Here is a 22,038-nt window from a genome sequence, read left to right as displayed (position 1 = left end):
ATCAAACCATTTAATTCACTGTTTCCAGCAGTGGTGAGACCACATATATTTTCACATCCCTAACAAAAGTTTACATATTCAAGCACTTAGAAAGACACAGAATACATTTTCTTCACATAAAATTATGTTTCAATAAACATCTTGGAACCAGAATTAGAAAGACTGGTATATGACTTGCAACACAAAAGGAAAGGGGGATGGTACTGAAATCCAGAAAGGATTTCATTTATATTAATTTTTATTTGGGGTTTACAAAGGTTTATGTTTGGGGGAGAAAACATATATATGTGTAAATAAGAATTGGAAGAAATAACTCTAGTATAGTAGTGAATAAGCCAGCCTGGTGTACTGGTTTAACTACATGAAAGGAGATTCCATCTGAACATTAGGAAGAACTTCCTCACTGTGAGAGCTGTTCAGCAGTGGAACTCTCTGCCTTGGAGGGTGGTGGAGGCTCCTTCTTTGGAGGCTTTTAAGCAGAGGCTGGATGGCCATTTATCGGGGGTGTTTTGAATGCAATTTTACTGCTTCTTTGCAGGGGGTTGGACTGGATGGCCCGTGAGGTCTCTTCCAACTCTGTGATTCTATTATTCTAAGTGTTGGATTATGCTTCTGGAAACCTGGGTTTGCTTCCTGCTCAACCATAGAAACTCACTGGGTGACTCTGGCCAAGTCATATGCTCCCAGCCCTAGAAAACACAGTGATAGGCTTGCCTTAGGGTTACTATAAATCTGGAATGACTTGAAGACACACAACAACTCCTTATGAACAAATGTATTTATTTATTTACATTATTTATACCCCGCCCTTCTCACCCCGAAGGAGACACAGAGCAGCTTTACAGAACACATATATAGCAAACATTCAATGCCAATTACACAATTTAACAAGGACAGACAACACAGAAGGAGTAATCTGTTTCCAGCATCTTTTTGGAGGTTGTGCTCGACTTCAGCCACAAGGGGATGCTGTCACTCCATCTTCCATGGCGTCCATCGAGCTTCCAGCTTCCTCGAACAATGTTCTTAAAGGCACATTTTATAACCTCCCAGCTAAAAGCAGTACCTATTTTATCTACTCACATTTCTGCTTTCAATCCTGCTAGGTAGACAGGTGAGCTGGGGCTAACGGTGGGAGCTCATTCCCAACCCGGGCATGAACTGTTGACCTTTCGATCAGCAGGAACTTTCTGCAGCACAGTGGTTTAGCCTGCTGTGCTAAACCCAGCCCCAAATCTTACCAATATAATCTCATAACTTTTTCTTAGGGTTACCATAAATTGGAGATGACTAGATGGTACACCACAACAACAACAACAATCTTCTTCTATAATGGGGCTACTACTTTTCCTTCTTGTCTACTGAGTTAGAGTTTGCGAGAAAAGAAATGATTTCCAGTGGTTAATTTTTGATTTTGTAAAGAAATAGGCTGATTAATAAAGCTTTCAAGTCAATTGAGTTAAACTTCACAGGCTTGCTGGTCCATCAGACTGTGACGTTGGTAGGACAAGATAGGGTTCCCAGGCTGGCACTTTTAGAAATATAACAATAATTCCAGAATGAAAGCAAACATTTCTCATGGTTCTTAAGATGAGTGGGTAAAACGATTGTGATGCTGTTGTAGAAAGAAGCCCCGTGTTACTGTTATGTACTAGCTCACTTCTTTCCCTGTAGGAAAAAAAAAACCAATAGGGGAACTTGTTGTGATTTATCTTGCTAGAAAACAGTAGTTTCCAATCCTTGCTTCTCAAAAAAACTTTGAACTTTCATTCTCTAGAGCAGGCCTGTGCAACATCTGGCCCGCACAAGCCATTGGTTCAGCCCATAGAGAGTGGCGTTGCCACCTGCTGCCCACCCTCACCTGCCCCTGCCCTCATGGAGGTAGGAAAAAGAGAGGGAAGGAAAGATGGAAGGAGAAAAGGAAGAATTGAAAGACGAAAGGGGGAAAGGAATAACTAAAGAGAGGGAGGGAGAAAAGGAAGAATGGAAAGAAGAAAGGGGGAAAGGAAGAACTAAAGAGAGGTAGGAAAAAGACAGCAGGAGGGAGGAAGGAGGAGAGAGAAAAAGGAAGGAAGAAAGGAAAAGTGGGACGCAGGCCGTGCCCCTGTCCTATCGATGGCTGAAGTGATGAGGAAGTGTCGCAAGAGGCTTCCTCTCCAACAACTCTAAGTCATCTTTTGGGTAGCTCCAATGGAACTACCCACAGTTTAGGCCCTTCCCCCATCTGATGGGAGCAGGAACAGAGCGCCAACATGCCTTGTCCTGATGCCCCCATGTGATGGGAAGGGGAGAGGGTGTACGGGTTGCCACACGCATCTTCCGTTTCCTGGCAAAACGGAACCGGGGGGCCCATCAGTATGATGAGATCCTTACAACGTATAGTGCAGTAGTATGAATCTCACATATCACACTGCAGACTAGGACGCGGAACAATGGCTTCAAACTACAAGAAAGGAGATTCCACCTGAACATCAGGAAGAACTTCCTCACTGTGAGGGCAGTGGAACTCTCTCCCCCAGACTGTGGTGGAGGCTCCTACTTTGGAGGCTTTTAAGCAGAAGCTGGATGGCCATATGTCGGGGGTGCTTTGAATGCAATTTCCTGCTTCTTGGCAGGGGATTGGACTGGATGGCCCATAAGGTCTCTTCCAACTCTACTATTCTATGATTCTGAATAAACTGTGTGACTTTAGACTAGTCACACTATCTCAGCCTCAGAGGAATACAAAGGCCCCTCTGAATAAATTTTGACAAGAAAACTCTGTGATAGGGTTGCTCTAACACTAAAGCCAAGTACTCTGTGAGCAAAAAAGAAGAAACAAACACTAATTTCCTGTGATAGCAGAGGTTGTGTATTACTGCTCCATATACTTTTCTTCACCAAGATGGAACTAAGTCCTACCTTATATGGCAAGGGCCATTAAAGCTAGTTCATCCATGAGCAAAAGTGAAAGAAGAAGCAAAGTCTTATTGCTCATTGGATAGCAGACTTCAAAAACAACAGAAGGCCTCTTTTTTCACTATAGTAGACACAATACTGATGCAGACATAATACACAACTGAAGTGCAGGTTGTGGGCATGCTTGTGGGCACATTTCTACAGCTGTCCCTTAATGGCATTAACCACAGCTAAAGATAGCAACTGCATGCACCTTACTATGTTTCAAGCTAAATAAATGTTCTAGCTGACAAACTAGTTAAAAGGGACCTGGGCAGCATCAGTCTCAGCAGGTTTTTCTACCCAACAAACAGACCACCAGCATTGTAAGGCTTCTGAGCATGTTAATCTTTCATTAGTGTTTCCTTTGTGGAATGCATTTATTTCTGTCTCTCACTGTTTTTACAAGATTTTAAACACCATAATTTCCCAAATATATTGACACTTTCTGTTGTTTTCCAGTTAGGTATCCTACAGCATTGCACAGATAAAAAGTAGGATATATGGTAAAACAACAAAGTGTGATCAAGAGGGCAAAAGGAAAACTCACACTATTAGAAAGGCTGTAGCAGTTGGCTTTTTTTCTGAGCCTAGTGGGAAGGATGAGATTGTAACCCCTCCACCTTTGTCCTTCTAAGTTAATTTATAGAACAATAGAGTTGGAAACTTCCTCATGGGCATCTAGTCCAACTCAGTGCTCTATGCAGGATCTTCAGTGAAAGTATCTCCACCAGGTGCTGTCTAGCCACTTTTTCAAGGTCCAGAGAAGGTCACTCCACCTGTACATGGGTTCCATTGCTGAACCACTATTAATGTCAGGAAGCTTCTAACAGAACTCTATTTTTCTGTAATTTCAAACTATTTGACATAGCCCAACCCTCTGAGGCAGTGGTGAACCTTGAATACCCTAGGAACCAGAACTCATCTGATCTTGAAAGCGAAGCAGAGTCAGTCTTAGTTAGTACTTGGATGGGATCCCACCAATGAACACCAGGTGTAGGCTATATATTTCAGAGGAAGGAATTGGCAAAACTGCCTAAGAAACCCCCATAAAATTGCCATACATCAACAGGTAACTTCATGGAACATAAAACACATATAACCTACTTTTTCCACTTTGAACTGTAAACAAAGGAAATAAGTCAAGAATGAGGGGTAATGGGAGGAGGAGAGGTAAACTGACATTTTAAAAGCAACTGAAAAATTAGGGTAACAAAAATTCAGTTGGGACTGTCTTCTCCTATGAAGAGAGTTGGAGGGTGTGTAGTTGCTTTGTTTTATGTAATCATGTTGACACTTACCAGCTAAATTCACTATTTGAAGTGCTATAAAAGTCCAAAACATTGCAAGAAGACAATATAAAAGGTTACTGTAATACTTTTATTTATAACATTTTATTTTGAGGTGTTTTGATTTTTAAATTATGCAGTTTCTCTTGAAAGGGGGAAAACATGAAATGCAAAACAGCAGATTACTTCCGTTTTGGTTTTGAAACAAAAAGCAGCAGACACTACACAGTACTACCGTAGGTGAACAAATCTGATTTGTGGGTAGGATAGAATATTTTCCCACTGCCTATGTTATTTTTCTTTGTATTTTTGCATTCTCTTAATCTAAATGAGGAAGGTGCCTAAAAGGCAAGAGAAAACCATTTGATGGCAACAAAGTCTCTTTCATTTCCTTGAAGATCATGAAGTGAAGACATCTGCAGGCCATGAACACGGGCAGTTTGACACTGGATTTTTTCCTTTTGATGCTGATAGTGTACAAGCCATGTCTGTATGGTAAGATGCTTTGATTGTAAATTATTTATAAAAAATATAGTGGTATATGCATGATGGTGCATAGTAGAGAAGACATAGTTGTAAGACCAAGCTATTACTCCAGCAAAAGTAGTTATGTATGAGTGAGAGTTTAGTTTAAGACATGTCAGCCTTGGAGTATGCAGTATTTGGGCTCAGCCTTGTAAAAAGACTCATGATAAAGAAAAAGGCCACTGTGCAGTACGGTTTCTTCACTGAATGACCACACTAACCCTTAGTGGTTTAAGGGCTTATGTTGAAAAAGAAAAGCAACTTCCAAATGGCTTCACCTCTCCACATCCAGACATGTCTGCTTAAAATGTTGTCACTGAGTTGTTGTTCAATTTACAAATAATTATCAGACATTTTGACTTTATATATGATATGTTTAAATGTGCATTCCTGCATGTGTCTGTTGCCCTTATATGCTTTTAAGTCAACTCTGACTTATAGTGATTCTATTGTAGGTTTTTCTTGGCAAGATTTATTCAGAGGACGCTTGCCATTGCTCTCCTCTCAGGCAGAAAGAATTGACTTATTCAAGGTCCTCTAGCAATTTTTGTGACTGAACAGGGAATTGAACCCTGGTTTTTTTAAGTCCTAATCAGACACCTAAACCATTGCATTAGGCTGGCTCTCGTAGGCCTGTCTACTTGGGAGCAAGTCCAACAAGTCCTCAAAGGATGGATGGCTCTAAATCTCTATGCAGTGCCATGGGCCGAGCTTTGAGGCAAAGAAAATCCTCAAACATAACTTCTGGTAATAATCATAAAAAACACCTATCTCTATTGGCCATCAAGCAGATCTTACTGGCTCATCTGTTTGCTTAGTCTGCATGTTTGATTTGAGAGGTTGGCGTCAATATATTGCTGATAATTGTGATGACAACAATGACTGCTCTTCTCCTTTCCTTCTCATCACCGTTTTTATTATTAGGTTTATGGTTTGAAATCTGGTCGTATGCTGCCAAGTGGGAGTTTTGTCTTTTAAAACATCTTGTTTTTAAAAAAATAAAAGTTAAAAATAAAAGCAGTTCATCAGCATGAGACCTCAGCATTTATGAAGGTGTGCCATCTGAGTTAAGTACTGGTGATCATTCTAGACAAATAAATGTTACAGATTCCCAGATAGAAGATGCATTGTGCAGGACTTTACCAAACTTTAATAGTGAACTGCTTTTAGAGAGAGAGAGAGAGAGAGAGAGAGAGAGAGAGAGAGAGAGAGAGAGAGAAGGTTGCAGAAAGGAACCTCAAGTCCTTGTTGACTATGGTGAAACTAAGGTCAAATTTGCCCGTGTTTAGGAATTAATTTTTCTTCATTCATTCACTTTATTTGTATACTGCCCACAAACCAATGGCCAGAGCATTGAACAGGAGCCCCATAGCACCACCTTCTGAGTTTGCCCCCCCCCCAAAAAAAAGAAAGATTCAAGCTATTCCATTCCAGAGAGAAGGTTGGAAAAGAAAAAACACACAGCGAAACATTTCTAGGTTACAAACATGAGAAATGAGTTTTTAACTATTTAGATATAAAAGTTGGAAATACACATAGCAAGCATGATAAATAAACATTGATTTCAAAGGTTTGTTGAGTGTGTATATGAGCATGTTTATATATATACACACACATGCATTTTTAAAGATCTGTTATCTGACATGCAGCACTCAGGCCCCTTCCACACAACTGTATAAAATCCACATTGAACTGGATTATATGGCAATGTGGACTCAGATAACCCAGTTCAAAGCAGATATTGTGGATTATCTGACATGATATTCTGGGTTATATGTCTGTGCGGGAGGGCCCTCAGTGAAAGGAAGAAACCACTTCATGTATCACAGGAAATAAGAGTTCATGCACCACATAGCAGCCATTGCAAATACATAGGAGAAACATTAGTCTGAAACAAATTCTCAGAAAAACGTATACTTGAGAACTGCCACAATTCCTGGTGTGTATTTCAAATCCATACCCTACTTCCATATGTTTCTGTGGCCATCATGAATAAAAGGGGTTGCTGAATGGGTTGTCCGATTTCCTATAATATCAATCTTTATTTCAACTATTTATATCCTTCTTTAATTTCAGTGAACACAAAGCTGTTTAGAACATACTAATACTAAAGCAAAGCCCAAGCCCTAGGCTACTGTAAATTCAGGATAATTGGTGCTTCACCTTTTTTTCCCCATAAGTGCAAATCTAAGGGTGGAACAACATGTCATGAATAGGGTTGCCAGTCTCCAGCTTTCATGAATTATCACCACATAGAAAAAAAAAGGATGCATAGTCATCAATTTGGGAGTCCACAGTCCCTGACAAGAGGAAAGAACTATGTGCTAGACTTGTGCATGGAATTTGTTTCCTCAATTTTCTTCGATACTTCGGGAGCTCGTAATCCTGGTATGAAAACCCTCCTGGTATGAAAACCCGCCCGAAATGAAAGGGCCCTGCTGGTATGAAAACCCGCCCGACACGAAAGCAAGGGGGAGACGATCTCCTAATAGACATCTACCTAAACGAATCTTCCATCTTGTGTGACTGCAGAGCAGAACAGACGACTCCACATCTGTATGCCTGCCCGCAATGTCCTGTCTCATGTACAGAGGAATAATTGTTTGAGGCTACAGACAAAGTGTTTGCTGCTGCCTGTTTTTGGTCAACAGATATTTAGCCGCTTGTGCTTCTTATCAGTTTTATACTAATTTATGCAACACTTTTGATACAAAATAAATAAAAGGTGCTTTTTAAATCCTGTTGCTGACATCCAGGCTCCCTTGAAGGAAAGAAAGGAAAGGCTCCTTCCCCACTGCTGTCAACGGGGTGGAAAGAACAATTTTTTTTCAAATGTAGAACAAAAACTTCAATTCGGCAGTATATCCATTTTCGAAAGGCACTAAAAAACAGATATGGGGGACTTTCGGTAAACGGCAAGCAGAGATGGATAGCGATTCACCCAAATACACAAGCCTACTACATGCAAATCTTCAATTCAGCTATCAAGTGTTTGATACTATTTCCAAGGTTTAATTTATTTGTTGCTCTAATTTACCAAGATTCTCCGGGGTATCCATGTTTTTATTTTGTTAGCTTTCGCCTTTCCTCTCAGTTCCCTATAGTTCCAAGGCTCATTTTCCACTCTGAATCCACATTCCAGTTAGAAGAAAATAGCAAGACTAAAAAGTGTCCCTTAAATAATTTTCCTAAGTAAAATAAAATGAATAATTTCTGAATAAGGGGCCGGGCTGTGGCGCAGGCTGGTGAGCAGCCTGCTGCAATAAATCACTCTGACCATGAGGTAATGAGTTTGAGGCCAGCCTGTGGCGAGGTGAGCACCCGTCAATTAAAAAATAAAAAATAGCCCCTGCTCGTTGCTGATCTAGCAACCTGAAAGGAAATAAGGTACCACTTATAAAGTGGGGAGGCAAATTTAACTAATTTACGATGTTGGAATAAGGAAGTGCCATCACAGTGGATGATGAAGCAGCTGCTCCCCCTGTGGCCAGAATTGAACATCCCCTCAGGAGAAGGTTAAATTGCCTCTGTGTCTATCTCTGTCTCGGTTCTATGTGTATATGGGCATTGAATGTTTGCCCTATATGTATATACAGTAGAGTCACACTTATCCAAGCTAAACGGGCCGGCAGAAGCTTGGATAAGCGAATATGTTGGATAATAAGGAGGGATTAAGGAAAAGCCTATTAAACATCAAATTAGGTTATGATTTTCCAAATTAAGCACCAAAACATCATGTTATACAACAAATTTGACAGAAAAAGTAGTTCAATACGCAGTAATGTTATGTTGTAATTACTGTATTTACGAATTTAGCACCAAAATATCACAATATATTGAAAACATTGACTACAAAAATGGCTTGAATTATCCAGAGGCTTGGATAAGCGAGGCTTGGATAAGTGAGACTCTACTGTAATGTGATCTGCCCTAAGTCCCCTTTGGGGTGAGAAGGGCGGAATATAAATACTGTAAATAAATAAATAAATACATTTCACCTTGATCTGGAGATAGCTTCTTATGTAAAGCTTCTTAATTTCCAAGCAGGAAAATACATTCTGCATGGTTGTGTTTTTGTCTGAATGACAAGCTTTGAGCTTCTGCTTTTCATACTTAATGCCTAATGCTTAATAACTTTACAAGGGGACAGCCCTATGTCTCAGGCTTTGGCCCAGAAGCTCAGGGCCTGGGACAATCCTGACTGGCAATCCTAGACTTGCCAGAAAACATATTTCCCAAAGAACAAAACTTTAGTCCTTCAATTCAAAGTTTTAGAAAAACCCACTACGTTAATACTTGGCCAGGAGCAAGGATTATTATCATATCAACACCTCAAATTATTAGATACTATGTACTTGCAGGAGATTTGAAGGAGCACTGTATTCTCTTTCAAGAATTTCTCATTCTCATTACATAGTTAGAGATGTACCTCATTTTGGAAGTGTCTCGGCCCCTCAATTTCTGGTGTAATGTTAGTGCAACTTTCTGCCTGGCGCCATCCAGATATATTGAACTACAATTACTTGTTGTCATGGAGGGAATTGTAGTTCAATACCCCAAGAGATGCAATGTCTTTTCCTGTGAATCATAGGTCCCCTGGTAGGCTGCTCTTATAGGTTTTATATATGCTGTGGTTCCAGTAAATATCTTTCTTCTTCTGCAATATTTTTTTGCCCTATGGCAAAGACTGATTCTTCTCAACAAGAAGCAGAAACAAACTAGATATATGAAAAGTGGCACTGGACAGAAAGGTAATGTATGCTCACCCCATGCAAATAGGATGCAGCAGGCTTTTTCATATCAGGCAAACTGTTTCCCCTATTCCTTGTTTCAATTCCTTTCTAGCACCTGCTTCAATAGTACAAACACCCACACTCATAAAACTTGAAAGGTGTTAGTAAGTTTCACAGCTGAAAAATAGTAATAGGTTTTAACTACAAAACAGCATGGGGTAGTGTTTTGGACATTGAACTATGACTGGATCTATTCTGCCATATAATGCAATTTGGAACCTCATTATATGTCAGTGTAGACCCATATAATGCAGTATAACTGTACTGAACTACATTGTATGGGTCTACACTGACTATATAAGGCTGTTCCAGATTGCATTACATTGAAGTGTAGATCCAGCCAACAACTCTTGAGACCAGGTATGGTTCAACTGCAGAAAACCTCATTATAGTTTTAAGCTATGGCCTTAGGGTCTCCATAACTTGGAAATAACTTTAAAGTACACCATAACCACACAAAACTTACACATATGGAGGAATTGTTTTTAATGTTGATTTTAATGGCTTATAGCACTCATATTTTAAACAGTCCCTTTTATCATATGATTTATTTTGAAATGATCCATTTTGAGTTCAACTTTGGTAGAGGAAATAAATAAATAAAATTCCTCTAGAATAATCATATCTTGGCAATACTTTTAAGATTAGTACTCTTAATGATTCCATTATGTCCAGGTCACAACAGCTGGTGAGAGTCTTTACCTCTATTTCCAGTTACTTGTGCTATGTTTTCTGAGTGAGGAACAGTAGTCAGTCACACATTGATCCTGGGCTCCATTGCAGATAAGAGCCCTTCCCTCCATCCTGTTCCAGCTGCAATTGCTTCATTCTCTGATAGGAAAGGAAAACAGCCAGGAACTGTTGAACTTACATCCCAGCCCACCACTCCCTTTTCCTTGTGTGTCTTATCTTATTGAGACTAAGTGGAAAACAGTTTAATCAATTGAAAGCCATTCTGGGAAACTTTGTAGTTGAAGGGAGATGTATAAATGTAATAGATAGATTCATGCTTCTGTGAAAGCTTTTTGTAAAAAAAAAAGAAATCAAGTTTTTTTAAAGTAAAATTTACTATTTTTTTCTTACTTGGCCAATCACACCAGTGTAGACACCAGTTACAACAGCCCACATAGGCACATACTCCAAAGAAAGCTACAAAATATAGTATAGAAAATTGTGTTGAGATTTGTCAACCAACGGTTTTAGAATTGTTCATCTCTACCATGAGCTGCCTTTAAAAAGAAGTCTTAATGGCATATTCAAGGCCAGGATATTCCAAAATGTTTTATATTGCAACATACTTAGTTCACAACTGCATAATGTATCCAGATAATCCCAACCTCATATACTTCTACTGTGAGAATTTCAGCAAAACTTAGAAAGACCATAGGAAAGAGATTACCTATTCACATCTCCATCTCTCCTGATCATAGAGTCCATCACTGAGGCCTTGCCAGCTCAAACAAGCATTTGTCCCTCAATCTCAGTCATATACATGATTCAAGTTTTTGTAGTTGTAGTTGCCTTTGGTTAGCTTCACACCACCAAAAGCATCTTTCTCCCATTTGTGTCCCACTGACAGTAGTAGGGATACAAATGGGAGAATGCGACTATTGCATGAAGCTCTTATTCCAAGGCACACAATGACTTACTTACTTACTTAGGCGATCCCTTGTAGTTCGAGGATGGTGGTCCTCCATCTTCACTATCTTGGGGATGGATCCGTAGATGGCTGAAGAGACCTATTCTTGATCTGCATGTTCTCCCGCAGTGATGACATCGATTTCCAGGTGGAAGGCGGTCCCCGTCAGGGTCGGCTTGATGGGCCTTCCTCTTGGCATGTTTCTCCCTTAAGCCCTCCATTTGTGCCTCTTCAAACTCCGCAGCACTGCTGGTCACAGCTGACCTCCAATTAGAGCGCTCAAGGGCCAGGGCTTCCCAGTTCTCAGTGTTTATGCCAGAGTTTTTAAGGTTGGCTTTAAGCCCATCTTTAAATCTCTTTTCCTGCCCACCAACATTACGTTTCCCATTCTTGAGTTCAGAGTAGAGTAGCTGCTTTGGGAGACGGCGATCGGGCATTCGGACAACGTGCCCAGTCCAGCGGAGTTGACGGCGTAGGAGCAACGCTTCAATGCTGGTGGTCTTTGCTTCCTCAAGCACGCTGACGTTTGTCCGCCTGTCTTCCCAAGAGATTTGCAGGATTTTTCTGAGGCAACGCTGATGGAAACGCTCCAGGAGTTGGGTGTGATGTCTGTAGACCGTCCACGTTTCGCAGGCGTATAGCAGGGTTGGGAGGACAATGGCTTTATAAACAAGCACCTTGGTGTCTCTACGGATGTCCCGATCATCAAACACTCTCTGCTTCATTCTGAAAAATGCTGCACTCGCAGAGCTCAGGCAATGTTGTATTTCAGTGTCAATGTTGACTTTTGCGGAGAGGTGGCTGCCAAGGTAGCGGAAATGGTCAACATTTTCTAATGTTACACCATTAAGACCCAAAGACCTCAACGGCGGAGCAGGCGGAAGATAACATGGTACATGTTACAACTGCTGTGAAGGCAGAAGAAGGCTGCAACAGACTGAGAAGCCACTCTCGTTGTGTTAATCACACCACTGCTGGGACCTCAATCTGTGAAGACAGTGTGTTGACTGGCTGTGCACCGACCTCCACACATTAAAAAAAATCATGCACAGGCGTCTTCCAAGAAAAATAAAAACAAACCAACAAAAGTCCCATGGCGATCAGCAAGTGGCGATGGGGGCAGGACTATGAAATCTGGAAGCCCCTAGTCACAGACTGGCATATGGGTGGTGGATACGGACTCAGTCGCTCTACCTCAAGGTCCGAGGGAGTTGTGTAGTTCGGCATCTGTATCCATGACTGAGCAGCCCTTTTTAGGATCTGCTCTACTCACCCCACATGGGGAAGGGGCTAGAAAAGGTGCCCTAAACACAATAACAGTAACATATTAGTTACCAATCATCCTACTCCAGCCATTTAAATGCATATTGCAAAATGATAGTGGATGAATGAATGAAAAACAAATGGTAAGGCTATAAATGATATTGCATACACTGCATACATAAAAGTTGAGGTGTGCAAAACTTATTTTTGTCCACCTTCTTTTCTTTTAGGGAATGAGGCTGAAAACTGCTCCATTGACGTTACTATCAAGAGAGAAACCAAGATATCCAGCATTTCTGGTGATTCAGTTACTATAGAGTGCCCTGTGAAATACTGCCACAAACAGCCTAAAGTGAATTGGTTAAAGTATAATGCAAGGCTCCAGGATTTCTTCATTTTGCATACTGGACAAAATCATAACGAGTCATGGATAAATGGGAACATTTTTGTTTTGAAATTTCCATATATTAATAGAAATGATAGCGGACTGTATCGTTGTGAAGCAACTTTGGAAGGAAATACCACTGCGGGCCATGCAATAGAAGTTGTTGTCCAAGGTAGGCATCGTAAGTAATCTGTACGTACTCTGTTCCTTCTACCATCACAGGTGTGCATGGGAAAGAACGCATTCTTCTGTGGCTTTTCCCAATTTAATAGAATTGGGATTTTAATAGAATTTAATGGAATTCCCTTCCACAGAAAATCTGGTTGTCTCTCTGCCTATCCTTTTTCCAGTTGTAAGCAAATACCTTTATATTTAGGCAGGGCTTTGGCTTTTGCATTACTGTGGCAGAAGGACACGTTAGAGGGGTATATTATGTTTTATGTCTTACTGTGTTTTCTAAGTGTTGCAATTTAGTATTTTTATGGGAACTGTTTATTATATCTTAATTTAATGTTTGGGTAAAATAGATTTTTAGTATTCTTTGTTCTTAACTTAATGTGGATTACCTTTGGTCCTGATCCAGGAGAAAGATGGGGCATAAAAAAATTAAGCACCAGTGCCCTTTTATGCTAGCAATGTTTGCAACATGTTTGAGGAAGCTGATTGAGGGGAAGTGGAACCTATGGTTATAAAAGTGGGTAGAAATGACAGAAAAGGGGCAGATTATATATTGGCAATTTAATCAGTCTTCTATTGCCTGCAGTTCATTGATAAATTGTTTTATTGTTTCATTTGCAAAATCCACTATAATTACAGAGCTACTCAGTGAGCTCCAGCTTGACAGCCCATCCCCATCCCTACTCACTAATCAGCAGTTGCTGCTATTGACGGATATCTGTTCTCCTGTCATTCAAGAAAAAGCAAGTTGCCATTTCCACTCTCTCCCATGAGTGATCCTTGTAGTGATGGGCTGAAACAGGATCCCTGTTGTAATTCCACTTTATGCTGGAACTTAAAGGGAGGGAGGTGGCAGGAATCAGGGGAACATCCCCCTTTCAATCACAGCAGGTGTTGCCCAGTAAGTACAGATGCGAGAACTTTCAGCTGCCTCTACAAAGCCTCAAAATTATGGGCTACATATGGATCATGAATACATAATAGATACAGGCATTCATAAGTACCATACAGGATTCCCATCCGTATTATTATTATCCAAAGCCATACAATCAAGTTTTGATCTGAAGTTTAAATAAATTACTTATTTTTGTTTTAATGGAAACCTTTTATCCTTTGACATTTCTATTTATTTTGTCTCTCTTTATGCCATGGTCCAAAGTGTTTTGAAGTCACTATGTGTGGGATTGGGTGGGAATAGATGGGAATTAGTTGCAGAATCAGAGTGCCTAGTGGCGCAGTGGATTAAACCCTTAGCCGGCAGGACTGCTGACCTGAATGTTGGGTTACTGACCTGAAGGTTGCCAGTTTGAATCCAACCTGGGGAGAGTGCGGATGAGCTCCCTCTGTCAGCTTCAGATCCCCATGTGGGGGCATGTGAGAAGCCTCCCACAGGGATATTTAAAAAATCAAAACATTAGGGCGTTCCCTGGGCAACATCCTTGCAGATGGCCAATTCTCTCACGCCAGAAGCAACTTGCAGTTTCTCAAGTCGTTCCTGACATGAAAAAAAAAGTTGCCGAATCATAGCTTTTGCTGAAGTGCTTGCTTATTGTCAGTGACTGCTGGGGGCTGAATCCATTATAGGTTTTAGTCTGAATTTTTAAAGAATTCTATGAAGTGGGAGGAGAGTTCAGCATCTTAGATGTCACTCTTAAAATACATATTAAAATCCAGATCAGGTTCACTACTCTACTGCCATGAAAATCATCTGCTATCAGAGGGGGAAGTAGCTTATACTTGAATTAAAGGGTCACCTTGGTTAGGATTTACATTTGAGATTGGCCTCCATCTGTATTCTCACTTTTCATATGGGCAGACATATTTGTAAGAAGGCACTGTCTTCTCTATATGAAGAGCTTTCACTATAGTAAAATGTCTTGTTTTTATCACATCAGGTGGCAATGGAGGGGGTCTCTTTCCTCATGCACTCAGACTAAACATGCCCTAAACATCTGAATAGGACTGATTTTTCAGTTATTTATCTGTTGTCTGCAGAAATTATGTGGACCTAGTAAAGGAATGTCATGGCTCACATTCTCGTTCCAAGCTTCATGATGTTAGAGGGACCCAAAGGCATTTTTCTTTGTCTTTGCCAAGAAATGAAAGTAGTTATGGGGACTGAACTGGTGCACATCACTGGGATCTAAAAACAGCTCGGGAAGAATCATTTTAGAGCCTGGGGAGAAGTGTTAACCATCTTCTTCTCTGTATCACCTTCTAAGGTTCTTTTCACTCTTAACAAAACAAGGTAGATCTCACCACAAAATCTCCTGAATATCCTGTTTCTTGGAACTTGCCATAGCTTCTTCAGCTTTTTGAATTGCACCAATAATATTTAAGACTTCTCAGTAAAACCATCTTAGATGTGGGCTGAGCATCTCATCTTAATTTGAAATGTATCATTATTCTATGAAATTTCAGTAGTCATTTGAATGTACTGTCTGTATAGATTATCGCAACATCACTGGATTTGAAGGTGCTAAAAATACTACAAAAGGTCATGCAGCATCTGAAAAGAATAAGATATTGATTGTTTATATCCTGTCATCTTTGGGAGCATTGGGCCTTCTCTTTGTTTGCTGCTTTGGTCTGCTTCAGTCTAAACGGAGGCATCAAGGTAAACTCTTCAATCTTTGGTCTTCTGTTTTCTCTCCCTTAGAAAATAAATAATTTGTCTGGTCCCTGTCTTTAGATAACTGTGCACTTATGACTCTTGAAAAATTTGTTTATGTAGTATTTATTAAACTCATAGTCTGGATAAAAAGTATTTATTTCAGATATGTCTTGCCTTCTTTCATCATTTAATTAGGATAATTTGACCTCCCAATAACATTTACTGGGCTCTTTCCCCTATCCTTATTTCATGAGTCAGAGAATTCCCAGAGCCTGGTTCATTATTGTACAACTAACTTTGGAAAGTTGTTCCAGCGACATACTGCTTTTTCTTTTCTTTTCTTTTTTGTCTTTTTCAGTGAAAAACAAGACAACTTCATCTACCTTAGAAATAGAAATGAATGAGGTAGGTTTGTTTTTTGAATCATTTATTTATTTATTTAGGCTATTATCATTCTTTCAGCTCCCAGTGCTTAGGCATGAATGCAGTTGTTTAAATAGCCAAAATGCACCGACCACACACAGGGAAGCATGTGAAAATCACACCATCTCATTTTTATAGTTTCTCCAAATTCCATCTGTCATATCTTCCCATCCTGGTTCCATAATGGATTGCGAAACTTTGTAGCTCATTCCAAACACTGAAATCTGTGCTATCTTTGTACAACTTTCCCTAATATGAGGATTTGTTTCTACAATTTCCCTAAATTTTGTATGTAATCATTTATCTAGGAGGAATACAATAAGCAGGAATAGTCCATCTATATGACAATGTCATGCTGCAGGTTATACAATATGACTCCTGTATCCATAAGGGATACATTTGTCAACTTCAAATATTCAGAACTAATAATAGTGAACTCCTGTTGAAATAATTGACTTCTGCCCCCAGATTGCCGTAGAGCCCTACTGAAAGACCCAGAAAATGCATAGAGCAATGGTTCTTAACCTGTAGGTCCCCAGATGTTTTGGCCTTCCACTCCTAGAAATCCTAAAGCTGGTAAACTGGCTGGGATTTCTGGGAGTTGTAGGCCATAACACCTGGGGACCCACAGGTTGAGAACCACTGGCCTATAGAGACCATATTTTGCCAGAGGTAAATAAATGAAACTATTGGTACTGACTCCACAGATGTAGGTATAGTACTGTATTTTATTTTCAAGTTTTAAAATGTATGTAGGGTTTACCCCCCCCCCCCCCCCGAAATTCCCTAAAAATATAGAGTTCAAAAGCATTCCACACAAGAGCCTTGCAGTTTAAAAGGAAGTATTTCCTTCTCCTTATTTTTTTTACTATTATTTATTCTTTTGGATTCTTCATAAGACACCATAATGTGCATTGTACCTCACTGAACTACATTGACAGAATCTTTCTTTTCACTTGCTTACAGTAGAGAGCAACAGGATAAGCAGAATAGAAATGGAAAGCAACACAAAGAAGGGAGAGAGAAAATAAGGAAGAAAAATGTGGGCAATTACTGTGACGTCCATGTAAAGCCTCAGTTGAGTTCTGATCATACAGAGGGTAAAATACTCTGGCTGATTTCTTAGTGGTACATTGCACCAGAGTAACAGTCCATTACATGTATGGTTGCGCTACATCTATAAATGAATGAAGGAAGGTTCAATATCATTATTACTAGGAGAAGACACTAGGCTTGCTCAAACAATTCATTTTCCCCGTTAACCGTTATTAATTCGTTATTTTCGTTTGTTTTGAAGCAATATACGGCATTGGTTGTCCACACATCTGGATATCGCGGTTTCGAATCGCGAGAGGCCGTTTTTCGTTATGTCGTCGTTTTTTTCGTTAGGAAAAAAAAGCTTTTGCAAATCTCCCAAACTCCCACCATTCAGGCCCTTTCCTTTTGCCCCTCAGCAAAAGGGGCGTCACGGGCTCAGCCAATGGGAGGGGGCGAGGGGGAAGGAGGCCGAGGAGGAGGAGGAAGACGGAGGGGGAAAATGGCCGCCGCCGCCTCGCCTCAGCTCAGGCCTGATACTCAGAGGTTTTGACGTCTGTGCGAAGCTAGGCAAGTGGGGTTTATATATCCGTGGAAGGTCCAGGGTGGAAAGAAAGAAGGCAAGTGTGAATGTTGCAATTGGTCACCTTGATTAGCATTGAATAGCCTTGCAGCTTCAAAGCCTGGCTGCTTCCTACCTGGGGGAATCCTTTGTTGGGAGGTATTAGCTGGCCCTGATTGTTTCCTGTCTGGAATTCCCATTTTCTGGGTGTTGTTCTTTTACTGTCCTGATTTTAGCTTTTCTGTAGCTAAAAATGCATATAAAATTGATTCTATAGGGAGGATAAACGATTGGATTTCAACTCCTACAGCTTAGCTTTCTCTGCCAATAATGGTACCATATCAAACTAAACCTCCCAAGATTCTGTAGCAGTGAGCCATCTTGGATATTGTAAGGGATTTATTATTATTATTATTATTATTATTATTATTATTATTATTATTATTATTATTATTAGACCTTGCTCCCAGGAAGGTGCCTTCGCTGTGGCTCCCAACTTATCTATCTACCTTTCCACATATTCTCCACATTGTGTGTATGTGTATGTATATTATATATACATGAGCCCCGATGGCGAAGTGTGTTAAAGCACTGAGCTGCTGAACTTGCAGACCGAAAGGTCCCAGGTTCAAATCCCGGGAGCAGAGTGAGTGCCCGCTGTTAGCTCCAGCTTCTGCCAACCTAGCAGCTTGAAAACATGCCAATGTGAGTAGATCAATAGGTACCGCTCTGGCGGGAAGGTAATGGCACTCCATGTAGTCATGCCGGCCACATGACCTTGGAGGTGTCTATGGACAACACTGGCTCTTGGGCTTAGAAATGGAGATGAGCACCAACCCCCAGAGTCAGACATGACTGAACTTAACGTCAAGGGATACCTTTACCTTTACCTATACACACACACACACACACACACACACACACACACACACACACATTATGCAGGGACTATATATATATACACAGTATATATCACACACACACCAATTTAACAAAGTTTCAGCCACAAAAACAAAGTTTCTGAAGTAGAACAATGACTTTCACAGTAAAGACAACCCAATTTAACAGGAAATAAGACTTTCAAACCAGGAACAGATTTCTGCAATTATTAAAAAATGGTTTATTATAAAAGCTATGAAAATTCGCCAAAAATCAGAGGATAAGGGAAACGTTCCAAATTTTGGTGAGCTATCAGTGTTAAATGTGTTCTACCACTGTACCAAGCTGGAAGAAGATCACTCAAAAAATGAGGGTGGGAGAGTCCTGTAAAGTCCTCTCCCTCTGTGCTGTTTTTGGGAATTGCGCATGCGCGTCCGCCATTAACGAATTAATTTTGAAAATAACGAATTTTCGTTAATTTCGAATTTTTTGGGGGGCCAAATTCGGAAATACCATCAGAAACGAAAAGCTGCCCCCCTCTAGTTTTGAAACGAGTTTAGAATCAAATTTTTCGTGGATCGATCAAGCCTAGAAGACACCTCTGGCCTTGAGCAGCCCATTTCTCCAGTTTCTAGTTGTCTAGGTTGGTCTCTAGAACTTAAGGAAATTTGAGAACCCTGGCTTGGAAAATTACCTGTATTTTCAGTGTCTAGCACTGAAAATGCCATGCCTTTGATACCCGGGCAGTAAATTAGACTGTGGGTATCGTATTTCAGTAGCAACTTGAACCTGTAGCTCTCAATAGCAGCTTTACATTGCGTCAGGGTGGAAATCATATTGTCCTCCAGATGTTGTTCTCAGCATTCCTCATCACTGGCTGTGTTGGTGAGGGCTGCTGGTGCTTACAGTCCAGCAATGTCAAGAGGATTATAGGACTCACTTGCCTGCACTGTATCTTACTGGCAACAGTAGATAAACTCTCCCTCCTTCCTTCTTATTATTTCTCTTTATCCCAGGTCTGTGACTATAAGAATGTCAAATACTGCAGTGATGCTACTAGTCATGTTTCCAATGAGGGATCTGTTCCTCCCTTGCAACTGTTTCCAGATGACAGTGCTACCCACAACAATCTAAGCATCTGCAAGAAGTCTAATAGGACAGCATCAAAACCTACATGTGATAAATCTGTCACCAACCAGCTGTTGCCTACCAATCAAGATATCCTTGTTTATGCAACGCTGAACCACAAAGAATATTTCCAGGGAAGCAATCTCTTTGTAGAAACTGATTTCACTGAATATGCTGCCATTATGGTGAAGACATAAATCCAGATAACTCCTCACTGGTTCCCATGGTATCATGTCTTCTTTCTGACTCAACCAGGTTTCACACAAGCAACACTCTGATAATTGATTAGTATATGCTTTCATGATTATCAACCAATCTCTTTCCATTAGCATTTACTTTTTGTCATAATCATTGATCAGTAAAATAAGTCTCATGCTCATTGACCAGTCTATGCTAATTTCATACATTTCTCTACAGGCTCTTATTACCATAAATACTGCTCTAATCAAAACATAATATGTTGGACTGCATAAATGGTCTGATATTCTTTTACAAAAAAATTCCTTTTGTAAAGAAAGCAAATGAATCCCATGTCTACTTCTGATAAGGTTTAGCAATAATCACAACAGACTGATCAACTATAACTCTGAGAAACTGAAACATCTGTCATTTCCTTGCCAATTACTACGAAATCATGGGAGAGTTTCAGTGTACAGAATGAATGTATATATTTTCTATTTGCTGAAAATAAAATGAACATACAGTAGAGTCTCACTTATCCAACACTCGCTTATCCAACGTTCTGGATTATCCAATGCATTTTTGTAGTCAATGTTTTCAATACATCGTGATATTTTGGTGCTAAATTCGTAAATACAGTAATTACTACATAGCATTACTGTGTATTGAACAACATTTTCGGTCAAATTTGTTGTGTAACATGATGTTTTGGTGCTTAATTTGTAAATTCATAACCTAATTTGATGTTTAATAGGCTTTTCCTTGATCTCTCCTTATTATCCAACATATTCGCTTATCCAACATTCTGCCGGCCCGTTTACGTTGGATAAGCGAGACTCTACTGTACCTTTATTTGTTGTTTTTAAAGTAAATAAATGACTAACTGGTGTTCTCTTTTGGCAATCAAACTAGAGATGCCAAAAAAAAACTATAAAATGATAGATTGAATTATTATAGTCCCAAAAAAGAGATAAGGAATGTATCTGGCAATACATATATAGTTGTGGGATATATACTATACTACTCATTATAATGGCATGCATTAATATGGCTTTCAGCATAATTTATATGTGGATGTTAACATCTCTATATTAATGTGCCTTTGAATCTTGGCTAACTATTTTAGGCAAACTGAAGCTTTCCAGATTATGAGTTCAGTAGGGTGCACAGCACTAAGTCCCTTCCACTGTTACAATCTTGTTAAATTTACGGAAGAACATATGGGCCCCTTTCAGACCAAATCCATTCTAATTCATGGGAAAATGTTCATCAATATTTAACTATAATAGAATTTTTTTTAGTATCAAGAAACATAGAAGAGAAGAATTCTATAGTATTGCATTACTATTTCATTCCATCACATTTTGCTAAACAATTTGCATACCTATGTTGATTCCAATGTCCATTATTTATTCTCCTTTCTAACTCTTACTGTTCCCAATGCTTTTATTACTTTTATCAAGAATAAATCCAGTGAATCAATGAGACCTTCTTATGTGTTGGCTCACCATTCAACAATTGATTAAATACGTCTACTCTACTAAGGACCTCTTCACATGGGCATTTTTGCCCCGTCTTCCCACTTTTGTGCAAGACTTTGACAAAGTCTACTGTGTGCCATCACACAATGCACAGCAAGACCCACCCACATTCCTCCCAAAGTGTGAGGAAAGTGTTGTTTGTGTAGCTCCAAGGGAGCTACCCACACATTCCTCCCCCTTTTTGTTGTGTGATGGCAGAAAATTCAGTGAGGCAACGCATGTTGCTGCCCTTTCTGCCATCTGATGGGGGGAAGGAAAGGGTGCCAACGGACCCAATCTCATCCCCGCTCTGTGATGAGAGAGGGCATGTGGGGTGCCATGAGCTGCCCCGTGTGCCTTCCCTTTTGTCAAGCAATGGCACAGCCCAAAAGGGACATGTGAATAGGTCATCTGACTAGCCATCTGTGCCCATTGTGTCACTAACTGGAAAAAGACATTCCTCTATTTTTATTCATTGAGAGGAGTGTAGTTTCTTCTGGAGTCAATGTGTGGATATGTATTTTTAAATGGCCATGAAACTACCCCACAAACTGTCTCTCAATGGCCATGAATGTCTTTGTCTGTTTGGCATGAAAGGGGAATTCCTTCCCTCCCACTGCCATTTCTGTACACAGGATTGCTCTGAAATAGTTTTGAAAACCTAAATGTTCCAAATCTTCATTTGCATA

The 22,038-nt window shown here is 40.0% G+C and overlaps 1 protein-coding gene across 3 annotated transcripts; it reads left to right on the top strand.

Moving 5' to 3' along the window:
• Positions 1 to 4,100: 4,100 nt before the first annotated feature.
• btla (B and T lymphocyte associated) lies at positions 4,101 to 21,311 on the top strand. Of its 3 annotated transcripts, none has more exons than XM_008107749.3 (5): positions 4,101 to 4,721; positions 12,677 to 13,012; positions 15,458 to 15,625; positions 15,981 to 16,027; positions 19,538 to 21,311. In XM_008107749.3, the coding sequence occupies exons 1-5, from the start codon at positions 4,652 to 4,654 to the stop codon at positions 19,844 to 19,846; spliced, it is 930 nt and encodes a 309-aa protein (XP_008105956.1). In that variant the 5' UTR covers positions 4,101 to 4,651; the 3' UTR covers positions 19,847 to 21,311. The 3 variants fall into 3 exon arrangements, with proteins under 3 accessions (XP_008105956.1, XP_008105958.1, XP_008105957.1); XM_008107750.3 differs by having other exon boundaries at positions 4,107 to 4,721; positions 12,677 to 13,003; XM_008107751.3 differs by lacking the exon at positions 15,458 to 15,625 and having other exon boundaries at positions 4,102 to 4,721; positions 12,677 to 13,003.
• The last annotated feature ends 727 nt before the right edge of the window (positions 21,312 to 22,038 follow it).

The sequence above is a fragment of the Anolis carolinensis genome, chromosome 3 (genome assembly GCF_035594765.1).
Source record: "Anolis carolinensis isolate JA03-04 chromosome 3, rAnoCar3.1.pri, whole genome shotgun sequence".
NCBI lineage: Eukaryota > Metazoa > Chordata > Lepidosauria > Squamata > Dactyloidae > Anolis > Anolis carolinensis.
This window is presented reverse-complemented; position numbering and strand designations above follow the sequence as displayed.

Coding starts and splice junctions, on each gene's coding strand:
- btla (XM_008107749.3), top strand. CDS start 4,652: ATGAACACGGGCAGTTTGACACTGGATTTTTTCCTTTTGATGCTGATA. Junction 4,722..12,676: donor GTACAAGCCATGTCTGTATG/GTAAGATGCTTT, acceptor CTTTTCTTTTAG/GGAATGAGGCTGAAAACTGC. Junction 15,626..15,980: donor GTCTAAACGGAGGCATCAAG/GTAAACTCTTCA, acceptor TGTCTTTTTCAG/TGAAAAACAAGACAACTTCA.